The 18,526-nt window shown below is 45.1% G+C and overlaps 8 protein-coding genes across 8 annotated transcripts; 2 read left to right on the forward strand and 6 right to left on the reverse strand.

Moving 5' to 3' along the window:
• Nucleotides 1–377: 377 nt before the first annotated feature.
• On the reverse strand, nucleotides 378–2,709 carry TREMEDRAFT_66206 (uncharacterized protein; the record flags this gene model as incomplete). Its single annotated transcript, XM_007008296.1, has 4 exons — nucleotides 378–1,265; nucleotides 1,642–1,830; nucleotides 1,984–2,024; nucleotides 2,313–2,709. The coding sequence occupies 4 exons, from the start codon at nucleotides 2,707–2,709 to the stop codon at nucleotides 378–380; spliced, it is 1,515 nt and encodes a 504-aa protein (XP_007008358.1).
• Nucleotides 2,710–3,576: 867 nt separating this feature from the next.
• On the reverse strand, nucleotides 3,577–4,839 carry TREMEDRAFT_66207 (uncharacterized protein; the record flags this gene model as incomplete). The annotated part of the gene is made up of 2 exons (XM_007008297.1): nucleotides 3,577–4,446; nucleotides 4,696–4,839. The coding sequence occupies 2 exons, from the start codon at nucleotides 4,837–4,839 to the stop codon at nucleotides 3,577–3,579; spliced, it is 1,014 nt and encodes a 337-aa protein (XP_007008359.1).
• A 424-nt stretch (nucleotides 4,840–5,263) lies between these two features.
• Nucleotides 5,264–7,525, reverse strand: TREMEDRAFT_66208 (uncharacterized protein; the record flags this gene model as incomplete). Its single annotated transcript, XM_007008298.1, has 6 exons — nucleotides 5,264–5,577; nucleotides 5,770–5,941; nucleotides 6,088–6,352; nucleotides 6,574–6,607; nucleotides 6,903–7,150; nucleotides 7,479–7,525. The coding sequence occupies 6 exons, from the start codon at nucleotides 7,523–7,525 to the stop codon at nucleotides 5,264–5,266; spliced, it is 1,080 nt and encodes a 359-aa protein (XP_007008360.1).
• A 412-nt stretch (nucleotides 7,526–7,937) lies between these two features.
• TREMEDRAFT_35860 (uncharacterized protein) lies at nucleotides 7,938–10,408 on the reverse strand (the record flags this gene model as incomplete). The annotated part of the gene is made up of 7 exons (XM_007008178.1): nucleotides 7,938–8,316; nucleotides 8,515–8,773; nucleotides 8,910–9,141; nucleotides 9,299–9,446; nucleotides 9,568–9,663; nucleotides 9,832–9,935; nucleotides 9,980–10,408. 7 exons carry the CDS (start codon nucleotides 10,406–10,408, stop codon nucleotides 7,938–7,940), a joined length of 1,647 nt encoding a protein of 548 aa, XP_007008240.1.
• A 335-nt stretch (nucleotides 10,409–10,743) lies between these two features.
• Nucleotides 10,744–12,049, forward strand: TREMEDRAFT_18648 (uncharacterized protein; the record flags this gene model as incomplete). Its single annotated transcript, XM_007008164.2, has 3 exons — nucleotides 10,744–10,781; nucleotides 10,973–11,139; nucleotides 11,640–12,049. Coding segments are annotated over 3 exons (615 nt in total), but the record flags the coding sequence as incomplete, so codon positions are not given.
• A 394-nt stretch (nucleotides 12,050–12,443) lies between these two features.
• On the reverse strand, nucleotides 12,444–14,164 carry TREMEDRAFT_74939 (uncharacterized protein; the record flags this gene model as incomplete). Its single annotated transcript, XM_007008299.1, has 8 exons — nucleotides 12,444–12,696; nucleotides 12,740–12,852; nucleotides 13,094–13,205; nucleotides 13,255–13,335; nucleotides 13,512–13,643; nucleotides 13,751–13,855; nucleotides 13,968–14,024; nucleotides 14,156–14,164. The coding sequence occupies 8 exons, from the start codon at nucleotides 14,162–14,164 to the stop codon at nucleotides 12,661–12,663; spliced, it is 645 nt and encodes a 214-aa protein (XP_007008361.1). The 3' UTR covers nucleotides 12,444–12,660.
• A 598-nt stretch (nucleotides 14,165–14,762) lies between these two features.
• On the forward strand, nucleotides 14,763–16,140 carry TREMEDRAFT_66212 (uncharacterized protein; the record flags this gene model as incomplete). Its single annotated transcript, XM_007008300.1, has 4 exons — nucleotides 14,763–14,838; nucleotides 15,055–15,138; nucleotides 15,483–15,934; nucleotides 16,039–16,140. 4 exons carry the CDS (start codon nucleotides 14,763–14,765, stop codon nucleotides 16,138–16,140), a joined length of 714 nt encoding a protein of 237 aa, XP_007008362.1.
• A 144-nt stretch (nucleotides 16,141–16,284) lies between these two features.
• Nucleotides 16,285–18,488, reverse strand: TREMEDRAFT_41284 (uncharacterized protein). The gene is made up of 7 exons (XM_007008208.1): nucleotides 18,278–18,488; nucleotides 18,145–18,233; nucleotides 17,698–18,019; nucleotides 17,216–17,461; nucleotides 16,959–17,170; nucleotides 16,630–16,804; nucleotides 16,285–16,404 (listed from the first exon to the last, which is right to left on the reverse strand). Exons 1-7 carry the CDS (start codon nucleotides 18,419–18,421, stop codon nucleotides 16,378–16,380), a joined length of 1,215 nt encoding a protein of 404 aa, XP_007008270.1. The 5' UTR covers nucleotides 18,422–18,488; the 3' UTR covers nucleotides 16,285–16,377.
• Nucleotides 18,489–18,526: the final 38 nt, after the last annotated feature.

The raw sequence follows: 18,526 nt of genomic DNA on the forward strand, positions 1-18,526 counted from the left end.
ATCCAACATCCAACAACGAGATAGGGCGGGGTCAATGGCAGAGTACCAGCTGGGAAATATCATCCTCGCCGTCAGAACATCGGTCCCATCGGGAGGTTGGAGAGTAGTGACAATGGTCAAGAGTTGTTGGACCATTTAAAGTCAGCAAGTACCGTGCAGTGCGTATCTCACTTCTACTCATGTTTACCATCATCATCATCGTTTGATTCCTCATCCGGGTCTGCATTCATCTCTGTACCAAGTACATACGCTGAATAGTCTCAGATAGTAGTCTCGTTTTGAACCGATTTTCCATCCATGATTCTTGACAAGTCTTGGTTCCAGGGATCGTGACGTACATGAAGTGGGCCCTTAGGATTGTTCAAACAAAAAAGCCCTTATGAAAGTATTGCCAGGCTCAGGATAATAGTAGCGAGTACACTCCACAAAATCGTCCTTTCCGGTTTCTCTTTACGCTCAAAGTACTTCGATCCGAGATCGTACTTGGATACCACTTCTTTCCCGTCACATGTCATGGTTTGTGTGTAATTGTATACACTTTCTTGGCCGGGTCTCTTTTGCTCATCCCTAGTCAATACACATGTACCTGTTTGCCAGGTTATGCTCACACGAAATTGGTCTGGCATGTCCTCCGCAACTTCAAAGCGGCCCGGTTCTCTTTTGGTCTTTGAGGCCACCAATCGTCGCGGGTGATCATCGAACCATGCTAATGTACAGCTCCAATTCCCTGTGACATCAGAAGACACCCGGAAATCGGAAGGAGCTCCTCCAATCCCTTCCTTCCACTCGAGCGATTGGGTGTAAATCATCACATCTCCTAGAGTAGACAATTCGATGAACTCCTGAGCGTGATCAAATAATTCGCGCGTACTCGAATGCAAATCCACAGGGACCCATGCGCCCGACCCTTTGACAACTGTCCATTGGGCAGTATCTGCCTCAGTTTCATCCTCGTTAACCATCACCCGCTGGAATTCTTTTACGGTACGAGTGATTTGACTTTCAGGAGATTCGTCATGGGTGCTCATAGGGGACGTGTAAGGTGTGCGGATCTCTGGATATGTAAAAAGTGTGAAAGATGTGGGTAAGAGGGGTTTTTCATCTGGATAGAACTTTGAAAGTATGAGAATGTTGGAAGACCATGGTGATGAGCGGAGTTGAAGCTGAGTACAATGGTTTGATAGCGATAATGGAACGACGATGAAAGGTGAGACTGACGCCAGAAAATTCTTCGAGGACGCATGGGATTCAGGGTCACGACTCGTCTACTGGGGGTCTAACATGTTACTTCACGCACATTGTGGTATCATGCAGAGTCGAGGGTCCACACAAGGGTACGGGATGGGTGAAAAGACTTATCGGAATGGGAAAAGGCAGATTCTTCAGGTGTTTGTCTCTTACCTCGCCCCTATGACTAACTCTCGTTGAGTAGCTAACAAGTTTCCGCATGTTCATCAATCCTATCATAATCATTTCATCCTTCATTCCATCAATCTCGAACCATCTCCTGCTATACACACACCCATCACTCTCCAAGATTATCTTCAGTCCCTTTCACGCGAGCTCCGTACACCGCCGTAGTGAAATTTTTATCCAGTTGATGCGGGCGGAGAGTCATGGTAACATTGAGTAGGTTCTCACCGTAGGTATTGATGCACCAGAAGCAAGTCTTCTCCGGGAGTTTTTGGAGTCCTTTTCGGTCGTGTTTCCGGTGTTCTTCTCGGAGTAGCGCTCTAGACGGCGATCACTACAGAATACCACAATGGATTGTTCATTTTTAATCTCAACAAGTTTGACTCTTCTCGAGCACTCTTCGGAAGCAAGTATGACCTGCTGATCATCTCTCGAAAGAATTGCCTCGCGGGGAGTGATTTGAACTGATTCCCAATCCCAGCGGAAGATACCCTCTTGGGATCGGTATTGTACGGACCATGTATCTTTCCCGCTTTCCGGAGTACCCGTGGATACCTTGTTGAAACTCACTATCGAACTATCCTGGTTGTCTGTCAGGGGTTCCTTCGGTTCTATGGATGGTTCAAGGGACAAGATCCGCAACTGGTGATGCACGGTAGCAATCTAGAGTTACAGACAGGTGAAGATACATTGTCCAAAGAATAAAGTAGCTATCTTTGTACTATGTATCTGTTAGGTACGTTGTCAGCGGCGTCCTCCACATATCAAAGTTGTCACCACGCGACAGGTATAGGGATACTACATTCTACCTTTCTCCGCAATGCCCGGCAAAAGTCGTCCTGATGTGGGATTACATCTGCGGGTGCCCTCTCCTCATCAACGTCTTTGACGGGCTTTACCTTTTTCTAGTAAAGGCCGTGTCTCATTATCAAGGTCATCATCAGAAGCATGACCATCGTCATGATCATTATCATTCTTTGATTCCTCATCCGGACCTATAGTCATCTGTGTACTGAGTCGATGCGATGGACGGGGCTGGTTTATAGTCTTAGGATGAACCAATCGGTAATCCATTCCCCGGGAGAGGTCTTGGTCCCAAGGAAGTAAATCAAAGGAATATATGCCACTTGGGTGATAACGAAGGATGAGTTCGAAGTTCTTCCAATGGGGAATTGTTCCTTGGCGTCGTGAAGACGAGATCAGCAGTTCTGCACCCTTTGTGGTGATATCCTTGAGCAACATATGGCTCGAATCGGGATCGGAATGTAAGTTCAGGACTTTCTTGTCACTAGTCATTGTTTGTGTCCATTCAAATGTGATCTCCTCACCTGACAGCCTCTTCCGCTCCTTAAAAGTTGATACATAGGTGCCTGATGGCCAGATTAGGCTCATGCAAAGTTGGTATCGTGGTTCCTTTTCGACGTTGACTGGACTTGTTGATATTTTGGTCTTTTTAACCTCCAATTTGTACCGGCCGCGACGTGCAGTGAAATTTAAAACCCATTCCTCTGCGGATTCAGATGACACGGAAGACTTCTCTTGACCTCTGTTCTTCGATGATGAAACCTCCACAGACCACGCACAGGATTGGATGATCGTCTTGGCGCGCGAAGTGGAGGATTTGAGCAGTCATTTGAACGGGAGATCCATCATTGGTCGCTCTTCCAGTGAGATATCGGGGGGATACATTTGTTCCGGCGGCCTCAGAGCTGTCCAAAGGCCTGTATTCAACATGCTTGGACCTTTAGTACATCTATGCGCACAGTATTTGGAGACTTCAAGTGTAAGATAATCTTCAGGGTGAAGGTTATGGATGTTCATGGTGGTGTTTGTGTTGGTGATCAAGTTACTTGTGTAAGTACGTGGACCCTTGAATATGTCGAGTGTGATGGAGTATTCTGCTGGGGAAGAGGGGGATTTAAGTCAATCTGTTAGAACTAAATAGAACTGCCAGACCGTGAGAATATCCAAGGCCTTGGAGGTAAGAAGACTTAAAATGTGCCTTCTAGACTGAACGTGAGAAGGGAAAGACGACGGTGGCGATGAAGAACCTGTGTTGCGTGAAACTCCGCATCGCCACGAACAAACCTTTCGCCAAATTATAAAAAACAGACATTTTCCCTATGTTCCCCGATGTACACGGGCAAGATCAGCGATGCATGGTCATATCGTATCCGATACGGTCGTATAACGTCTATTGAGATGTACCAAGGGTTGACCTCCTCCGAGATGGACGGACAAAACTTTGCATATGAATAATTCGCTTCCTTCTTTTTTCCTATCCGTGGTGGAATGTTCATTGGATGATGTGATTGTGGAGTCATATGATGTGGGGAGGACCATTCCGATATCTTGTTTTGATGATGTGGATGTAGGGGTTGTGATAAGAGATCCAAGAGGGATACTGGTGACCACTTCGCATTTCAACCATCCTAGACTATCTCGTAAGACTGGTATGTCACTTTTGTCCCATTGAGGATTATCGAAGATTTCCTTTTGGTCGGTTGAGGGACGAGAGAGGGATTCAGCTAGGGATTGATATTGAGAAGATAAGAGAGATATACTGAGTTCTGTTGAATGTGACGTTGTAGTGGGGGTAGATGAGGGATTGGAAGTGGCATTCGCGGCTACAGAAGGCAATTTGTATGATGATGTTGATGAAAGAGAAATATTAGGTGTTTGAGAGGATGAAGAGGGGAGTAAGTGAGAAAGGGTTTGAAGCGTATCGAGGGGAAATAAAGATGCAGATTTAGAGTCGGATGGTTGGAGAGAGGAAGGGGAAGCGATTTCGGGTTGTATAAAGCGAGACGTTCGAGAATGATGCTGATCAGGAGCAGCTGATTGAACTTGTGAGGTGGAAAAATGAGGAAGAGACGGTCGTAAACAATCGGCCATACGTGAAGGAAGTCGAAGTGCGAAAGAAACTAATGGTTGTGGATATAAAGCTAAAGAAGTGAAAGAAGATAATGTTACGCCTCTATATTCTACTTGATGGTCATGAGAGGGGATACGGCATACGGCGATAGATACAGGCTGAGATCAGTCATTGATTTTTACTTCGCTTTCAGATTAGATACCACCAAGAATCGCAGATGTACCAGTAAGCCTGCGTATGACTCTGGAAGAGCAGAAACCAACGAGATAGAGTGTCGATATAGTTCACAGTAAGGCGACTCCCATTCCAGCATTGTGGTACGAAGGACGAAAGACAAAGGCGATGGAGCAAACACAAAGAGAGGAGATGGTGGTGTGTGGATGTCGGAAAAGAAATCAGAGACTCACTTGAGGAACATTACGCATCACATTCCTCAATTGAGAACCTATATCGGTAGACTCGGCATTTGAGAAGGAAGACGAATGACGGCATAGGGGTTGAAATTGGCATTTTCTTTTAAAGCCTATCAAAGCTTTGGCGCGGGCCGACATGAGATACTACTCTCTCCGTTTAGCGATCTATTTCTTCAAGTCCAGTCGGTAACAGTAGAGTACTCGTACACCCTGAGTCTGATCGTTGAGCATGCGAGCTCTGTATGTAAATGCGGGTTATTGCTTAAAATTGTAGAGGGAATGTAAAGTGGACAAGTTACAAGTGCGAGTGGGGCGAAAAAAAAGTTTGGAACGATCGATCGATTTTTTAGATCGATTCATACTTCGGAAACATGCAACATACTTTTGGATTTGATATCGTTGCTTTCATTCCACTGGCCATTGGGATACTCCTCATTAGATGTTCATGCTTTCACCAAGAACTTACTTCACTACTTATCTTAATGACTATTCGTACTACTCAACTAATTGACCTACGACAATAAAAACATTCGACATGAACTTACACATCGACACAACGGCCTTACTCAAAAACCATCACAGCCTTCCCCTTCCAACCATCTTGATGAATAGCATCACACATTTCCTTATGTTGATCCAAAGTGAACGTAGTGGTTTCCGTCCTTATTCCCTCTTTGGCACATAAATCAACACATTCTTGTAATTGTATCTCGTTCCCGTGCATACTGGCGATAACTGAGATATCTTTGAAAATGAAATCACGGAATTCGAACGTGTATGTTGGTGGTTGAGCTACGATCACCATTAAACCGTGTGGAACGAGAAGGTTGATGGCGTAACGTTGAGAAGCTACGGCGTCTGCGCACATGATGATTGCTGATAGTCAACTTTTACAGGGAATTCCCTAGCATTACCATAAGTACGTCATTCCCTCGTTTTCTAAATTGTTCGAGATCCCCCTGGGCAAAGAGGAAGGGAGGGTACACTTGGAAAAAGCGGAGAGTTCAAGTCTGATAAGGTAGGAGAATTCCATAGATTGAGTACTGAGAGAAAGAAGATATAACTCACCATCAACTCCTTCCCATCCGAAATAACCTTTTGGACGTAGATCATTAATCATTTCTTTAGCCTTTTCGACATTGACTTTCGAAGCGTCGATAGTCAAATCGGGTTTATGTTTCATCTCATTAGCCAATGATATAGGTCCTGGTCTAGCATCGATACCGATTGTTGTGTAGCCCTAACACCTATGTCAGCCTCTACTATCCTCTCCTTCAACTCTATAGACATAGATTGGCTCCAGATGAGGGTCAACTCAATCTCAACGATCTTCACGGTTCCGGCCTTTGATAGATAATGTGAGGGTTGGGAGAAAAAATGATTCACCATAGCTTTTGCCATCTGAGTACCTAAATGTCCTAAAGCACCTAAACCACTAATAGCCAATATACCTTTCCCAGGTAATATACCTTTTTTCTCCACGGCAAGTTTTATAGCTTTGTAAATTGTCAAACCGGCGCAAGTCAACGGAGCGGCTTGTTCGAAAGACATGTTGTCAGGTAATGTAGCGCAGAAACGGGAATCGACAATAGCGTATTCTGAGAAAAAACCATCAATGTCAAGTCCGGAATTAAGACCTTTTTGACAGTATCTATTGGTCAGTATCGAAGATTCAGCAATTGATCGCAGATGTTTCAAGCATTCAGACCACAAGACAGAATCAAAAATGATCTTATGAGAGAAGATTCTCTACAGTTTGATCTTGATGTAGGGACGGTATGGTGGTACAAGGGATGATGAAGGGATAGGGACGATGTGGGAGATGAGAAATATGAGATTGAGTAGAGAAAGATATAGGAGTATAGGACTCACATCCAATCGACGAGTTTACAATCGGAACATTCGACTGTTAGTCAGCTAGTCAAATCCAAGTTATAGGTTGGTGACATCCACATCGTTGAAGTCGATGTAACATGAGGATGACAGGAGATCTTCATCTGGGCGGAGATGTAATATGTACTATCTGATCGCTTCACCACACGAGCGAAAGGTTGGAAGATCTAACATAGACCATTTCCAACTCGGGAAGATGGAGAGATTCAGGGATCAGGGAGCCAACTTGGTTCAAAAGCCCAACCAATATAGTCAAGAGATAATGAAAAGAAAGGGTGATCAAAGACAATAAGAAGAGTACAACTCACAACAAACATCTCTCTTTAACATACCTGCTACTCTCTGACCCAATTTCACTCTCCCATCCCTTTCCGCATCTTCTCCAAGAGCTACCACAGTTCCAGAAGGTTCATGACTCCCAATTACTTTATTACCACCGAATACCCCTTCTAGTACCATAGTGTCCGTATGACAAAATCCCGCTGCACCGATTTTTAAAAGACATTCATATCCTTTTGGCTGAGGGACAGGTAGAGTCACTAGATCGTAGTGATGTCTTTAAAGTATGTCAGTATGATTTTCTATCATTTACGCTATCTTATCTTTGACATCATGAAGGAAGGAAATTTGCGATTGAGCTGGTGTGCGGTCTTCATGATGATTATTTGACCCTTTGTGTCTTACATTGCAAATGTCTAGCCTGTATAGCACTGGTGAAGGGTTGTTATTGCGACCGGAGCGAGTCCGTTCATATTGAACAGTAGTTGAGAGTCGGAGGAGATATTGAGATGGATGAGTATGAAACAGGAACATGACAGATGGTAATGGGTTGACGCTAAGACTACTTGTGATAGAGGAATAAGAGAAGAACGGGAAAAACTCACTTATCTACACCGACTTTGGCAGCACGCATAGTAGTAGGGATCGACATGGTGTATTCGAAATAATTCATTTACGGATACAAGCTACGTATCAATGGTAGGGCCCAATGGAGTACTATATATACTTGACAACCCCTCACCCTCCACCATCACTATCATAGTATGCATCAATGCGTGAGTGGAGTTGGAGGTGGAGGTGGAGGAGTGGAGGTTAGAATAGAGTTTAGAATAGGGAGAGTTACGTGGAGCCCCACTTTGACAGTCTCTGCTAGATATGGTCACTGCGAGCTACTCTATTCGTGGGAGAATGTCTCATGAACCAAAAGCTTCAGAGTGGGTACTAGCAAACCGGCATGGATTTATTGCTACTGTCAAGAACGAGCGACTACCCAAGCCGTCTGAACCCGAAGGAGGCACACGTATATTAACCATGCGGATATGCACAATGCAGATGTAATTTCGTCAACTACTTCTTAACAAACCTACCATCCCCCAACCCGCCGTCCAAACAACTACCAAACCCAAACTCATTCCCTCCACTCCTCTTCTCAACCTTCTCTTCCACACTTCTTCCCTTCTCATCCCCCCACTTGGATCTCTATGACCCAGAGCCGATTCGTAATCCTCAGAATCAGAGTCGGCCAGTTCGTACTCTCTATAAATGTTGATGCGAGGTTGTCCTTGACCTAAAGAGGCTTGAAGATGTCGGGGTTGACCGGGGGACCAAGGTTTGGAAGAATGATGTAGACTCAATAGAGCACGAAAGAGATGTGCTCCGTCAGTGGAGGGAAGGGGAAGGAGGTTGAATAGGAATAGTGAGATGGAAATGGTTTTTAAATACCTGATAATCAGTCAGTTCTCTGATCGTCACTTTATAGGAGAAGCGGTGTTGGAAATAGTCTCTTCCGAGTTGCAGAGAGACCATGCGCGGGATGATTTTGTAGCACTAGACATATCGAGTGAAAACTCGGGATGACGGTGACGAGAAAGGAAGAGCAGAGCAGGGAGGCAAGGGAAAGAGAAGAAACCTTCAACTCACCCAATATACATCTCACCCCATCGGATAGCTCCAGGCCACAATCGTCCATCCAAACCAGACACCTGAACTCCTTCCAATACGGCCATCCGATCTCCCGCCCATATGACCACCTTGTTTGTAGTTCGTATCCGTAAGATCCTTTCTGAGAGAGAAGGTCGGATGCAAAGTTCGGTGGAAGCGTCGCACATGCAAGGGGTAGATGGATTGTCAAGAAGAGGATGTGGGTTGAGACACCTGGATTCGGGCACGTCTCGGGGATCTAAAGGGTCGAAAGAGATATTTTCTTCAGAAAGACAAGGATGTAAGGGGAGATCTATCCGATCAGCTGATGTCCTCCACACGTCGAAGTGCTACAGAAAGTGGAATGGGCCGACACGAGCATGCTATTGTTGCACTTACTGTGCCGGCTGCTGAATTTGGGATTACTTTGTACGAGGGTGATGTAGAGAGATCAAGGATGGTCTTACCCAGATAGTCTGAACGGAGGTAGCACCAACCCCTCGATTGATCTCCTACCTCATCCCCGGACAGATAATCAGTCCATATGTCCAGATTACCACCGAGTACTGAATCGTCGAGGTGGGTGATGATGTCCCCTGGTTTGAGATGTCCGGCTAAGGGAGAGCCCTAAGAGCTATCAGTCTATCCATCTCGGTCCTGAACACACTGTATCATGCACTTGTGGATCAAATAATGAGAAGAGAGGGGAGTGAGAAGAGAAGAGAATGAGAGGAGAGGAGAATGAGAATGAGAGGAGAGGAGAATGATCAGCAAGGAGACTCACAGGATGGACATTTTGAACCACTCGTCCCTCGGCCGAACGATCATACCAAAACATACTCCCCATTCCACTGACCGTGATTGACCACAAAATTATCCAACAGACCAAATTGTGTCCTGCTCCAGCTGCCGCAAGACGCATTTTGGCTTTCCTTACGCGTCAGCTGACCTTACACTATGTCTGTGAATAATGACCTTTCTGGTCATGCTCAGTCTCCAGCTCCAATGACGTGGAGGGTTGTGGTGAGATTGATGACTGGATCGAGGACTCACGGACTGAGAAAGTCAACAGAAGAAGGGAAGGAAACACTAGCACTGGGGAGGAAGAGATGTAGAGATAGACTGAATCTTGAGGGTTGGACGTCGTCCCTTTTTGTTAGCTCGTTTCATCTGTCACTATGGCCGGGAGAGTTCTCCACACCGAAGGTAATCTGAAGGGAATAAGGGAAGAGGGTGAAAGATGGTGAGAGATTAGACATGTAGATGTGATTGATAGAGTATGATTTCAGGAGGAGATCAAAACGAGACTAGACTCACAATGAAGCAGAGAGAGCATGACCTAGTTCATGTATTAACTGATTGCTCACCAACGCCAATAACATAGTGGGTAGATGTGAGATAGGTGTCGTTATTCCTGGTATCTACCCATGAGTTTTAACCTCTGTTCAAGAGCTTCTCAACTCACCAGAGGTTGTAATCCTCTACGTTGTTCCTGCACCTTTGACATGTGACGTCTCCACGAACCGGTAGTTGAGGGAGAAGAAGCATGTACAGTAGCTTCTTCCCATACAGACCACCAAATATCCAAACAAGCCCATAATGCTCCGAAAAGTGCTATGACCCCTCCTATCACTCCAACCCAAGCTAAAAGTTCATAAGTCTTCTTCAACCTCGGATGTAGGGAAGATCGCAGGCTTTGAAGGATGGACCGAGGTAGGTAATTGAGGTTTGGGGTAGAGATGGACAAGGTGATTCCCGTTCTTTCTGAAAACCATACATGACGAGAGGGTTGTGATAAACGGTGAGATCCGGGTTTTCGGGAAGGTTGGGAGAGACGATGGATGTATACGGCGAGAAGAGAGAGGAGAAGGGAAGGAAGGAGGAGGTTGAGCATGACTTTTGAGTCAGCCAAATTGGAAGGGTTAGATATCACAGGATCTAGGATACATCGAGGGAGACGAGGGAGACGAGGGAGTGTCTAGAGTAGGGAATATGGGAGATGTTCTAGGGGAAAGTGGGGGATAGAGAGAGGAGGAGGGAGAGATGATGGCATGATGGGGGAAGATGAGAAGAGACGATCGGTGCGATTCGGTCGGATCCGAAAGGAGGGTGCAGAGATTGAGGAAGATGATTCAACTTTTCTCTTCTTTCACACTCACTTACAACTCTCGTGGCTCAGCATCAGCTGAAAAGTGGAAGATGGACATTGATGATTTGGATAACGATGAAGATGACATTCTTGATGATTTGGTGAATCTCGAATCAAGGTGTGTGTCCTCTACTCATCTATTCCATCCACCATCCTTTCGACCCTCCCAAAAATCTGACCTCAAATCCTACACTGGTCACTCCTCATAAATCCATGTTCCCTTCCGTTCTTCTTTAGCTATAATAATACTTGGTAGTCTGAGTTTGATTTTTCGGAAAAGAGAAAAGAAAACAGTCATACTGATATCAGATTCTACACCCAAGGCTACGAAGAAGGACATGCCCATGGCGCCCTCCACGGGATATACGAAGGTCGTGCATTAGGTCAAGAAAAGGCTTTTGAATTATGGGAAGAAGTAGGTTATTATGAAGGTTTCGCTGAAGTTTGGGTTGAACTTCTTTCCGAGTCAAATATGGGTAATAAGGATCTTCGGTGAGTCATGTCATATTGTTTACTTTCCTCCACATCCCACCTTCTATGCGCTGTGTTTTTTTTATTGATTCATGTCTTGAACTCGTTTGTATAACATTTATCATACGTGTTTGAGGTGTGACTTCTCTCAATGATAGTCTTGAGGTCGTACTTGACCTTGTACGAATGTGTAATTTTTGTCAATCTTGTCTTCACCTCATCTACCCTGAACTTGTCCCTCAGACAGATGTTATGAAGAGAAGAAGTCTGGAATGATGACTGACTGTCAGAGCCAGAAATCACGCAATTCAATTATTAGAATTGATCACTTCTTTCCCTCGAATAAACCCATCTTCAAAATCATCCTCCATTCAGCCATCTACACAAACCTTCTCATCGTCATTACGCAACACCGATACATCCAGCCCTGGCCCTACTAATTCTGGGTCAAACCACCAACCACTTCCTCTCAATCAAAATCATCCGATCACTCATTCAAATGTAGCAAAACAAACTTCCAATTCCCATTCTACAAATCCTGACTCGGAAAAGCCCACTCGACCCCATTATGATTACCTTTCTCGAACGGATGATCCCGACTCACATACACACCCTGCGACTCATTACTCCGACGGGCACGGCGACCAACCACCTAAAATGAAAAATGGGAAAGAAGAAGGAATAAACTCCCAATCACCCGAATTAGATCTACTTGCGTTACTCAATTCCATCAGAGCGAAATATAAGTTACTCTGCGCTTCTTTAAATCTTCATCCTCGTCTCGTCCAATCTTCAACCAACACAGGCAAGAGCGATACGCCCCAATTAGGATATACTAGTGGGATTGATACTCCTTTTACTTCGGGGATGGGAGGGTTGTTAAGTGGAGTAGATACTAAAAAATTGGGGTTTTAGACTCCTGACATTTTCAAATGTCGACTTCATCTTGTATGACCTTGACATTCAACTGTCATTCGGGTTTCTTCCTGCTCAATGGGAGGTTCAGGCCAAGGGGGAAGAGTGGGAGGTGATAGGACGATCGAAAGAAAGTCGTACTGGTTAGTTTGCACACAATCGAACAGAAAGAGAGAAGACTGATCGACAGCGTATTTATCCAGCGTAAAACGTCTGTCGAGTCATGTGCCATTCACGACAATTCCACAAAAGGTATGGCAGTATTCGAATGAGGAGTGATGAGCGAAATTTGATATGTCATGTCAATTCGTTAAGCATCGTCTCGTGGATTCCAAGAATAGCTGTCCGGACACTGCGTACATGCAGATAGACAGATGCTGAGGGTCTTAAGTCGGACATGAGGACATGACTTCAATAAACATGTTCACTATACTATTACAGATGATACAGATGTCCTCATTTGCATAATATACAACCATGTCTCTTCTCATGTCATGTCAATCTTCCCTATCCAACCTGTCTATTCTACACAGGCTTCGTGCGTCACAAGGTGGGTGATTGTCTCGAAGCCTGGGATCCCACAAGGATAACTCGTAGTGACTCGTCGGCGTTCATCGAGCCACCTCTGCAGTGGGAGCGTTACTCTGCTACTCCGTCAGTTGACTCACGACGGTGAAGATGGGAGCTCACATGAAGTTCTTCGATCGGAGCAGAATCAATAAAGTCCGGTAAGGCTTGAGTGTCTTGCAAGTACGAAGGAGTTTCGCCTTCTGCTACTTCGTCCAGACCAAGAGCGTCGAGTTCTGAGTGTGAGTGGGACTTCACAGATATCATTGATTTCTTCCCGCAGTTGTCGTAGTCAAACTTGAGAACAGAACGCATGAAGGGACGATGAGGTGGATAGCGATGTAATGATGAGAACTATCTGATGATGTACAGAAGGATTTATTGTTATCAACCTAAGATCACGTATGCAATACTGCCCGACATGTAAGGAACGAGATAGTGGAGAAGAATGAGCCTTTTCGAACTCTATAAACTCACCAGCCTGCAAATCCGCCTCGTCAACTTCATCCGGAACACCATAACTCCTTCCTAAAGATTCTTGTATCTCATTCGCTTGTTCGATCAAATCTTCCATATCATAATGCATAGTCTGAAGCATCAGCATCTGAAACCACTCATCAGTATATGATCGGACTCACCTCGATCTTATCAATATCTAATCCTTTGTATTGCTTTTTCATCTCTTTGTTCGCTACTCTCATAGCATCCACAGTTGCCATCTACTCATCAATATCAATATCGATTCTTTACTTCACTGTCTTCTCATCACACGTGCGTAAGATGGCAGTCTGAATGAGTTTGACTCCATAACGAGGTCTTAGTCACGATCAGGTGGTCAATACGTATAATCAATGATGTGAAGAAGAGGAGAGATAGTGGGAAAGGATAAACGTACGGTGTTCTTGAGATTCTCCGTAGTCATAGCTGCTTGTTCCATATTCCAAGTCTGTTGTTGAAGTTGCATGAGTTGAGATTCATACATTCTTTTTTGTTTGAGAGTTCGAAGAGCTCTTTGTTGTATTGCGTTCTGATCATTAATCTCCTCTCACAAACTTCCCCGGCTACCCACTTTCGATTCCAGACGCTCAGAGTATAGGAATGAGATTGTAATGAAGATATATGGATAATGCTCACTTTACCTGGACCATCTCGTAGTTTAGCCATTTGAGTTTTGAACGCACCCAATTCAGCATCAAGTTTCTTGATTTTGACTTCTATCGAGCCTATTCTGGCGTCTGTCTGGTCATGTCAGCGAAGATTCATTCACATTACCGAGACAGAGGCTCCATTATTTTGAATCTCTCGTTCTTGTGGTTGTTGTTCACAAAGGAGAGACATGAAGAACACTTACAGAGTTGATAGCATCCGTCAAATTGGGCTTAGGTTTAGCTTTGTTTGTACCGAAGATCTACAAGATCAGTCTGATTCTTCTCCTCCCAACTCATCTCGCTCCTCGTACATCCAAGATGATCCCCTTCTGCCATTCGTTTGACAGTAGTCTCTGAGATCCAGGACGATCTGGTAGAAGGACTGACTCACTCGATTCATGGTGTTCTCTCAAATGAGAGGTAATGATAGAAGAGATGGAAGATAGTGGCGTGACAGAGCAGAAAGAAGCGAGGCAACGGGCAAGACCTCGATTATTCCAGTGCTTCGGTACTTCGGTCGTTCGGTGCTGACTTGAGTGCGAGCCACGAGGCGATGATGTCGGCCGGTTTCGGGGGGTCGAAGCTTCTCTTCGGTCGTACGGGAGGGACGGCAAGGTTGACGCAGTAAAACCTAAACGAGGTATCACCAAATGTTCGAGGATGCTCAAGATTAGATTCGCGAGGAGAAGTCAAGAGAAAAAAGCAAATGTGTAGTGAAGAGGAGTGTCAAAGTCGTCTCATCTCTTCTCTTTCCCCCCCACTCGATTGCCCAAAGGAGGGTGACTTGATTACGTCAGCATCTATTTCACCTTTCACCCTCTAAAGATAAGATCCCATCTTCATCATGATCCGTCAACAAATCGTAGCTCGCGTAGCCAGAAGGAAAGTCGATTTCATAATCGATACTTACTTGCACTACTTACATCAGTAGAATATGACAGTCCGGTATAGTATAAGCCCTAGACTCGGGAATCAATGAAGCAAGATCTATATCATCCATGTCGGACCCATCACCCGAGTTTCTCTATCTAACAGCAACGCTTCTATCTTCATTACCTCTTTCAGATAAATCAGGTCGGTCCGTCCTCTACATCTCACATCTCACATCGCAGTCCTCACATCGCACTTTTCATCATATTCACATCCAAACCTCCTCATACTCACCCCATTCCGTCACTGATCTAATCTGACCGCTCATCACCTGTATCTCATGCTGCTTTTTCCATGGGTTGGATACTTATCGGAATACCTGGACAACTCACTTCTGATCCTTCAAAGCTGATGAAATAGTGGACGAAACTCTTCTTCTTCAACTTCACTCAATCTTTGGACCTATGTTATTGTCAGCTTTACAAATTATGGATCGTCAAGATGGTCAGTCTCAATTCTTTTCCCCTCACCTTCACCCCTTACCACATGACTTCTATTCGGATGACACTTCTCTTTCCCCATCTTCCGTCACCTGCAACAACTTCTATTCTTCTCACATGTTAATCTACAAAGACGTCAATCCAGCCTACCAGTCCCCAGCCCTTTTGCGGTTTGTTTCCTTGTCTTCAGAAACTGTTGGGGAATGAGAAAATACAATCGTATGGCCGACGAGTTAGCTGATGTAAATCAGTAGTACGTATAACTTTACCTGGTGGAAGATGGCTTTATCAAGTACCCCATTTCTTTGTCCTTTTGATAAAGCTCAAATCAGGTGATGTCAAGTACAGGTTCACCATATACCATCTTCCTCGATCTTCCTCATTCCGATCCGGAAGAAGAGATCACTACAGATCCCACTACCACTGCTGGCACAGACCATCCTGTCAATCTTCTCAAGCCCCTTCTGGATTCTAGAATGGAGGATTCGCCTGATATACCTGTATCAGACACGTCGGGTAACATTCATGGGAATAATCAGAGTCGTGCGGCTGAAGAGATGAATAGAGACGCCTCGGAGATAAACCCGACTATCGATGCCGTACGAGAGAATGACGGCTCACGGATTGACTCCGAGAAAAGAAGTTCGGCTAAGGTCTCCAGTGAGAGAATGACGAAGGAGGCGAGGTTGAAGAGAAGCAGGAATGAGAGAATACAAAAATTAGTAGATACTTTAAAGACGAGTTATTGTCCTTGTGCAGGATATGGTTGTCATTCATTTGGATCAGGCAAGAATGTTTTAGTGAGTTTTCTCATTCAATCTTTGACGTATTTGGAGATTGTGTGCGGTCGAAGGGAGGGACAAAGTGAAAAACAAAAAGATAGAAAAGAGAGAACAGATCAAAGAGAGAACAGGAGAAAGAGGGAAGAGAGAGAAGAGAGAAGGTCCAAAGGAAATACAGTCAGGAAATGCGCTGCCGAGTCAGCACAATATGGAACATGCACTGATGACAGTGCAAACATCTTCTCGCCATTTTTATCGCGCATCAAATGGGTAAAGTCGTCCAGACTGAGGTCCCTCTTCAAGGTGTGGCGGGATTATTAGGAGTGACATGATGGCTCCTGTCACCATAGACGCTAGATGACCGGGGTAGAGACAGATAGAAAGCATATGCATGTTCTTTCGATCGATAAGGAGGGACCTTTTGAGATATGGCACTGAAGATGGTATATCAATCAGATGATTTAGATCTCGTCCTTCTGAGCGTCGGGCTGAATGTCAGCATGATATTCTCCCAGAAGTCTTGGGGACTCTCTAACAATTCCCCCAAGAATCGATGGTCTGGAGAGGGACATGAATGTCATATGCTAAAGTATGTGAGAGGATGAGAAGTAGACGAGGTGCAGGCAAGGAAGTGAGAGGGGGTAACATGTGAAGAATGAGATCAAAGATAGATGTAGAGATAGATGTGGAATGAGGAAAGATCCACTACTCACCCTCAGACCACGGACAGTCTTTCCCGCACGCCAGATCTCTTGGTTGTCGATTTCATCCAGCTCTTTCTGCAGATCTTGCCTGTACGTCTTGCGCGAGTTGAAGTCGAGCGACCGACGGGTCTCGGTACCGTCCCTGACGGATTTGTAGAGGGCTTCGAATACCGGGAGATTTGCCCTATTCATTAGATTCGACTCTATCTTTCCACATCCCCACGTCGTGTCTTCACCCAGATCATGACGATTTTCTGCCATTCGCATGTTACAGAAGAGGTATGTATGAAACATGACCATGGGAGATGGAGGGAAGTCACAGCAACACGGAAACCCACTCTTTGAACTTTGGGGCCCAGTCGAGAGCTCCACGTCTGGCAGTGGTAGAACAAGCATTGTACATGTAATCCATACCGTATTTCCCAATCAAAGGGAAAAGAGATTGAGTGGCTTCTTCCACAGTCTCATTGAAAGCTTCAGAAGGCGAATGACCGTTCTTTCGAAGAACTTCGTATTGTGCCAAAAACATTCCTTGAATACCACCCATAAGCTACACATCAGCCAAGATAAGATATGATATATGGAAAGGACGTACAACACCACGTTCTCCGTACAAGTCGGAGAAGACTTCTTTCTGGAAAGTAGTCTCGTATAAGTATCCGGAACCGATACCAATACCAATGGCAATAGCCTTTTCTTTGGCTTTACCAGTGACATCTTGGTACACCGCGATAGAGGAGTTTATCCCACGACCTTCGAGGAAAAGGGTTCGAACGGTTCGGCCGGAACCTTTGGGAGCGACGAGGATGACGTCTACGTCTTTAGGAGGTATAACGTGAGTCTGGTTGTATCAGCTCAAGTCTACTCTGCGTACCCAGCTGACTGGCAAAAACCGATGTATATATATGTATGTATTCCAAGACCCAAGATACTGGGTGAGAGTAGGGGTACGTCTTGTTGTGAAGAGGCCTTACTTAAGTTAACGAAGAGGGCAGGGGTGAGAGATAAGGAAGGGAAGTAGAATAGGCTAAGAACGCGAGAAGATGAGAAGAGGACTTGAAGCAGTGAACAACTCACATCATCCTTGTAGACGACCGAGAAACCATGAGAGAAGTACAAAGTTTTTCCCTTAGTGATCAACGGAGCGATCTCAGGCCAAGTCTGACTCTGCGCAGCATCCGACAAAAGGTTCATGATGATCGTTCCCTTGTTGATAGCTTCAGGAATATCAAACAAAGTCTCTCCTGGTACCCAACCGTCCTCTTGAGCCTGTTTCCAAGATTCACCGCCTTTACGTACACCGACAATGACTTTAAGACCGTTATCACGAGCGTTGAGGGATTGTCCATGTCCTTGGGAACCGTAGCCGATCATGGCGAGTGTGTCATTTTTGAAGTATCTGGTCATCAGTTAAACTTGATCTCTCACTTTTCAAGTATTCATCATGTCTCAGTCTTCATGCATTTCAGACTGAGGGAAGTTGCCAAGACTTGAAGATTGGGTGGAATGTTGGAATATACTCACTCTTGGAGTTTGTCCAGAGGCCAGTCAGCACGTTCGTAAACGTCTTCTTTGGTACCTGCAAAGTCGAGAGTTTTGACACCTCTAGTAGCCTGAAATCAGCTACTTACCTCGAGACACATGATCAACCACTCACCCCGAGTCTGCTGAAGGTTGTAACCTTGGGAACCTCGCGAGCAAGGAGAGAGTACGCCCTCTTGACGACCTGTTTGGACGCACGGGGGACGGAAGCCTTTGTGGCCTGTTTTAACAGTTGAGCGGGAGTTCTGGTGAAAGACATGATGAATTGTCGAGCCACGCTGTTTTTGATAAAGTCGAGGAAGAGATGGGCAAAGTGAGTAAGAAAGAGACGACTTTCTGTGGGGAAATGACTGGGGCAACTTTT

This window comes from Tremella mesenterica (genome assembly GCF_000271645.1).
Source record: "Tremella mesenterica DSM 1558 unplaced genomic scaffold TREMEscaffold_19, whole genome shotgun sequence".
Taxonomy (NCBI): domain Eukaryota; kingdom Fungi; phylum Basidiomycota; class Tremellomycetes; order Tremellales; family Tremellaceae; genus Tremella; species Tremella mesenterica.

Coding starts and splice junctions, on each gene's coding strand:
- TREMEDRAFT_41284 (XM_007008208.1), bottom strand. CDS start 18,421: ATGTCTTTCACCAGAACTCCCGCTCAACTGTTAAAACAGGCCACAAAG. Junction 17,462..17,697: donor CGGTCGTCTACAAGGATGAT/GTGAGTTGTTCA, acceptor TGATACAACCAG/ACTCACGTTATACCTCCTAA. Junction 16,405..16,629: donor AGACTGTCCGTGGTCTGAGG/GTGAGTAGTGGA, acceptor GCTGACATTCAG/CCCGACGCTCAGAAGGACGA.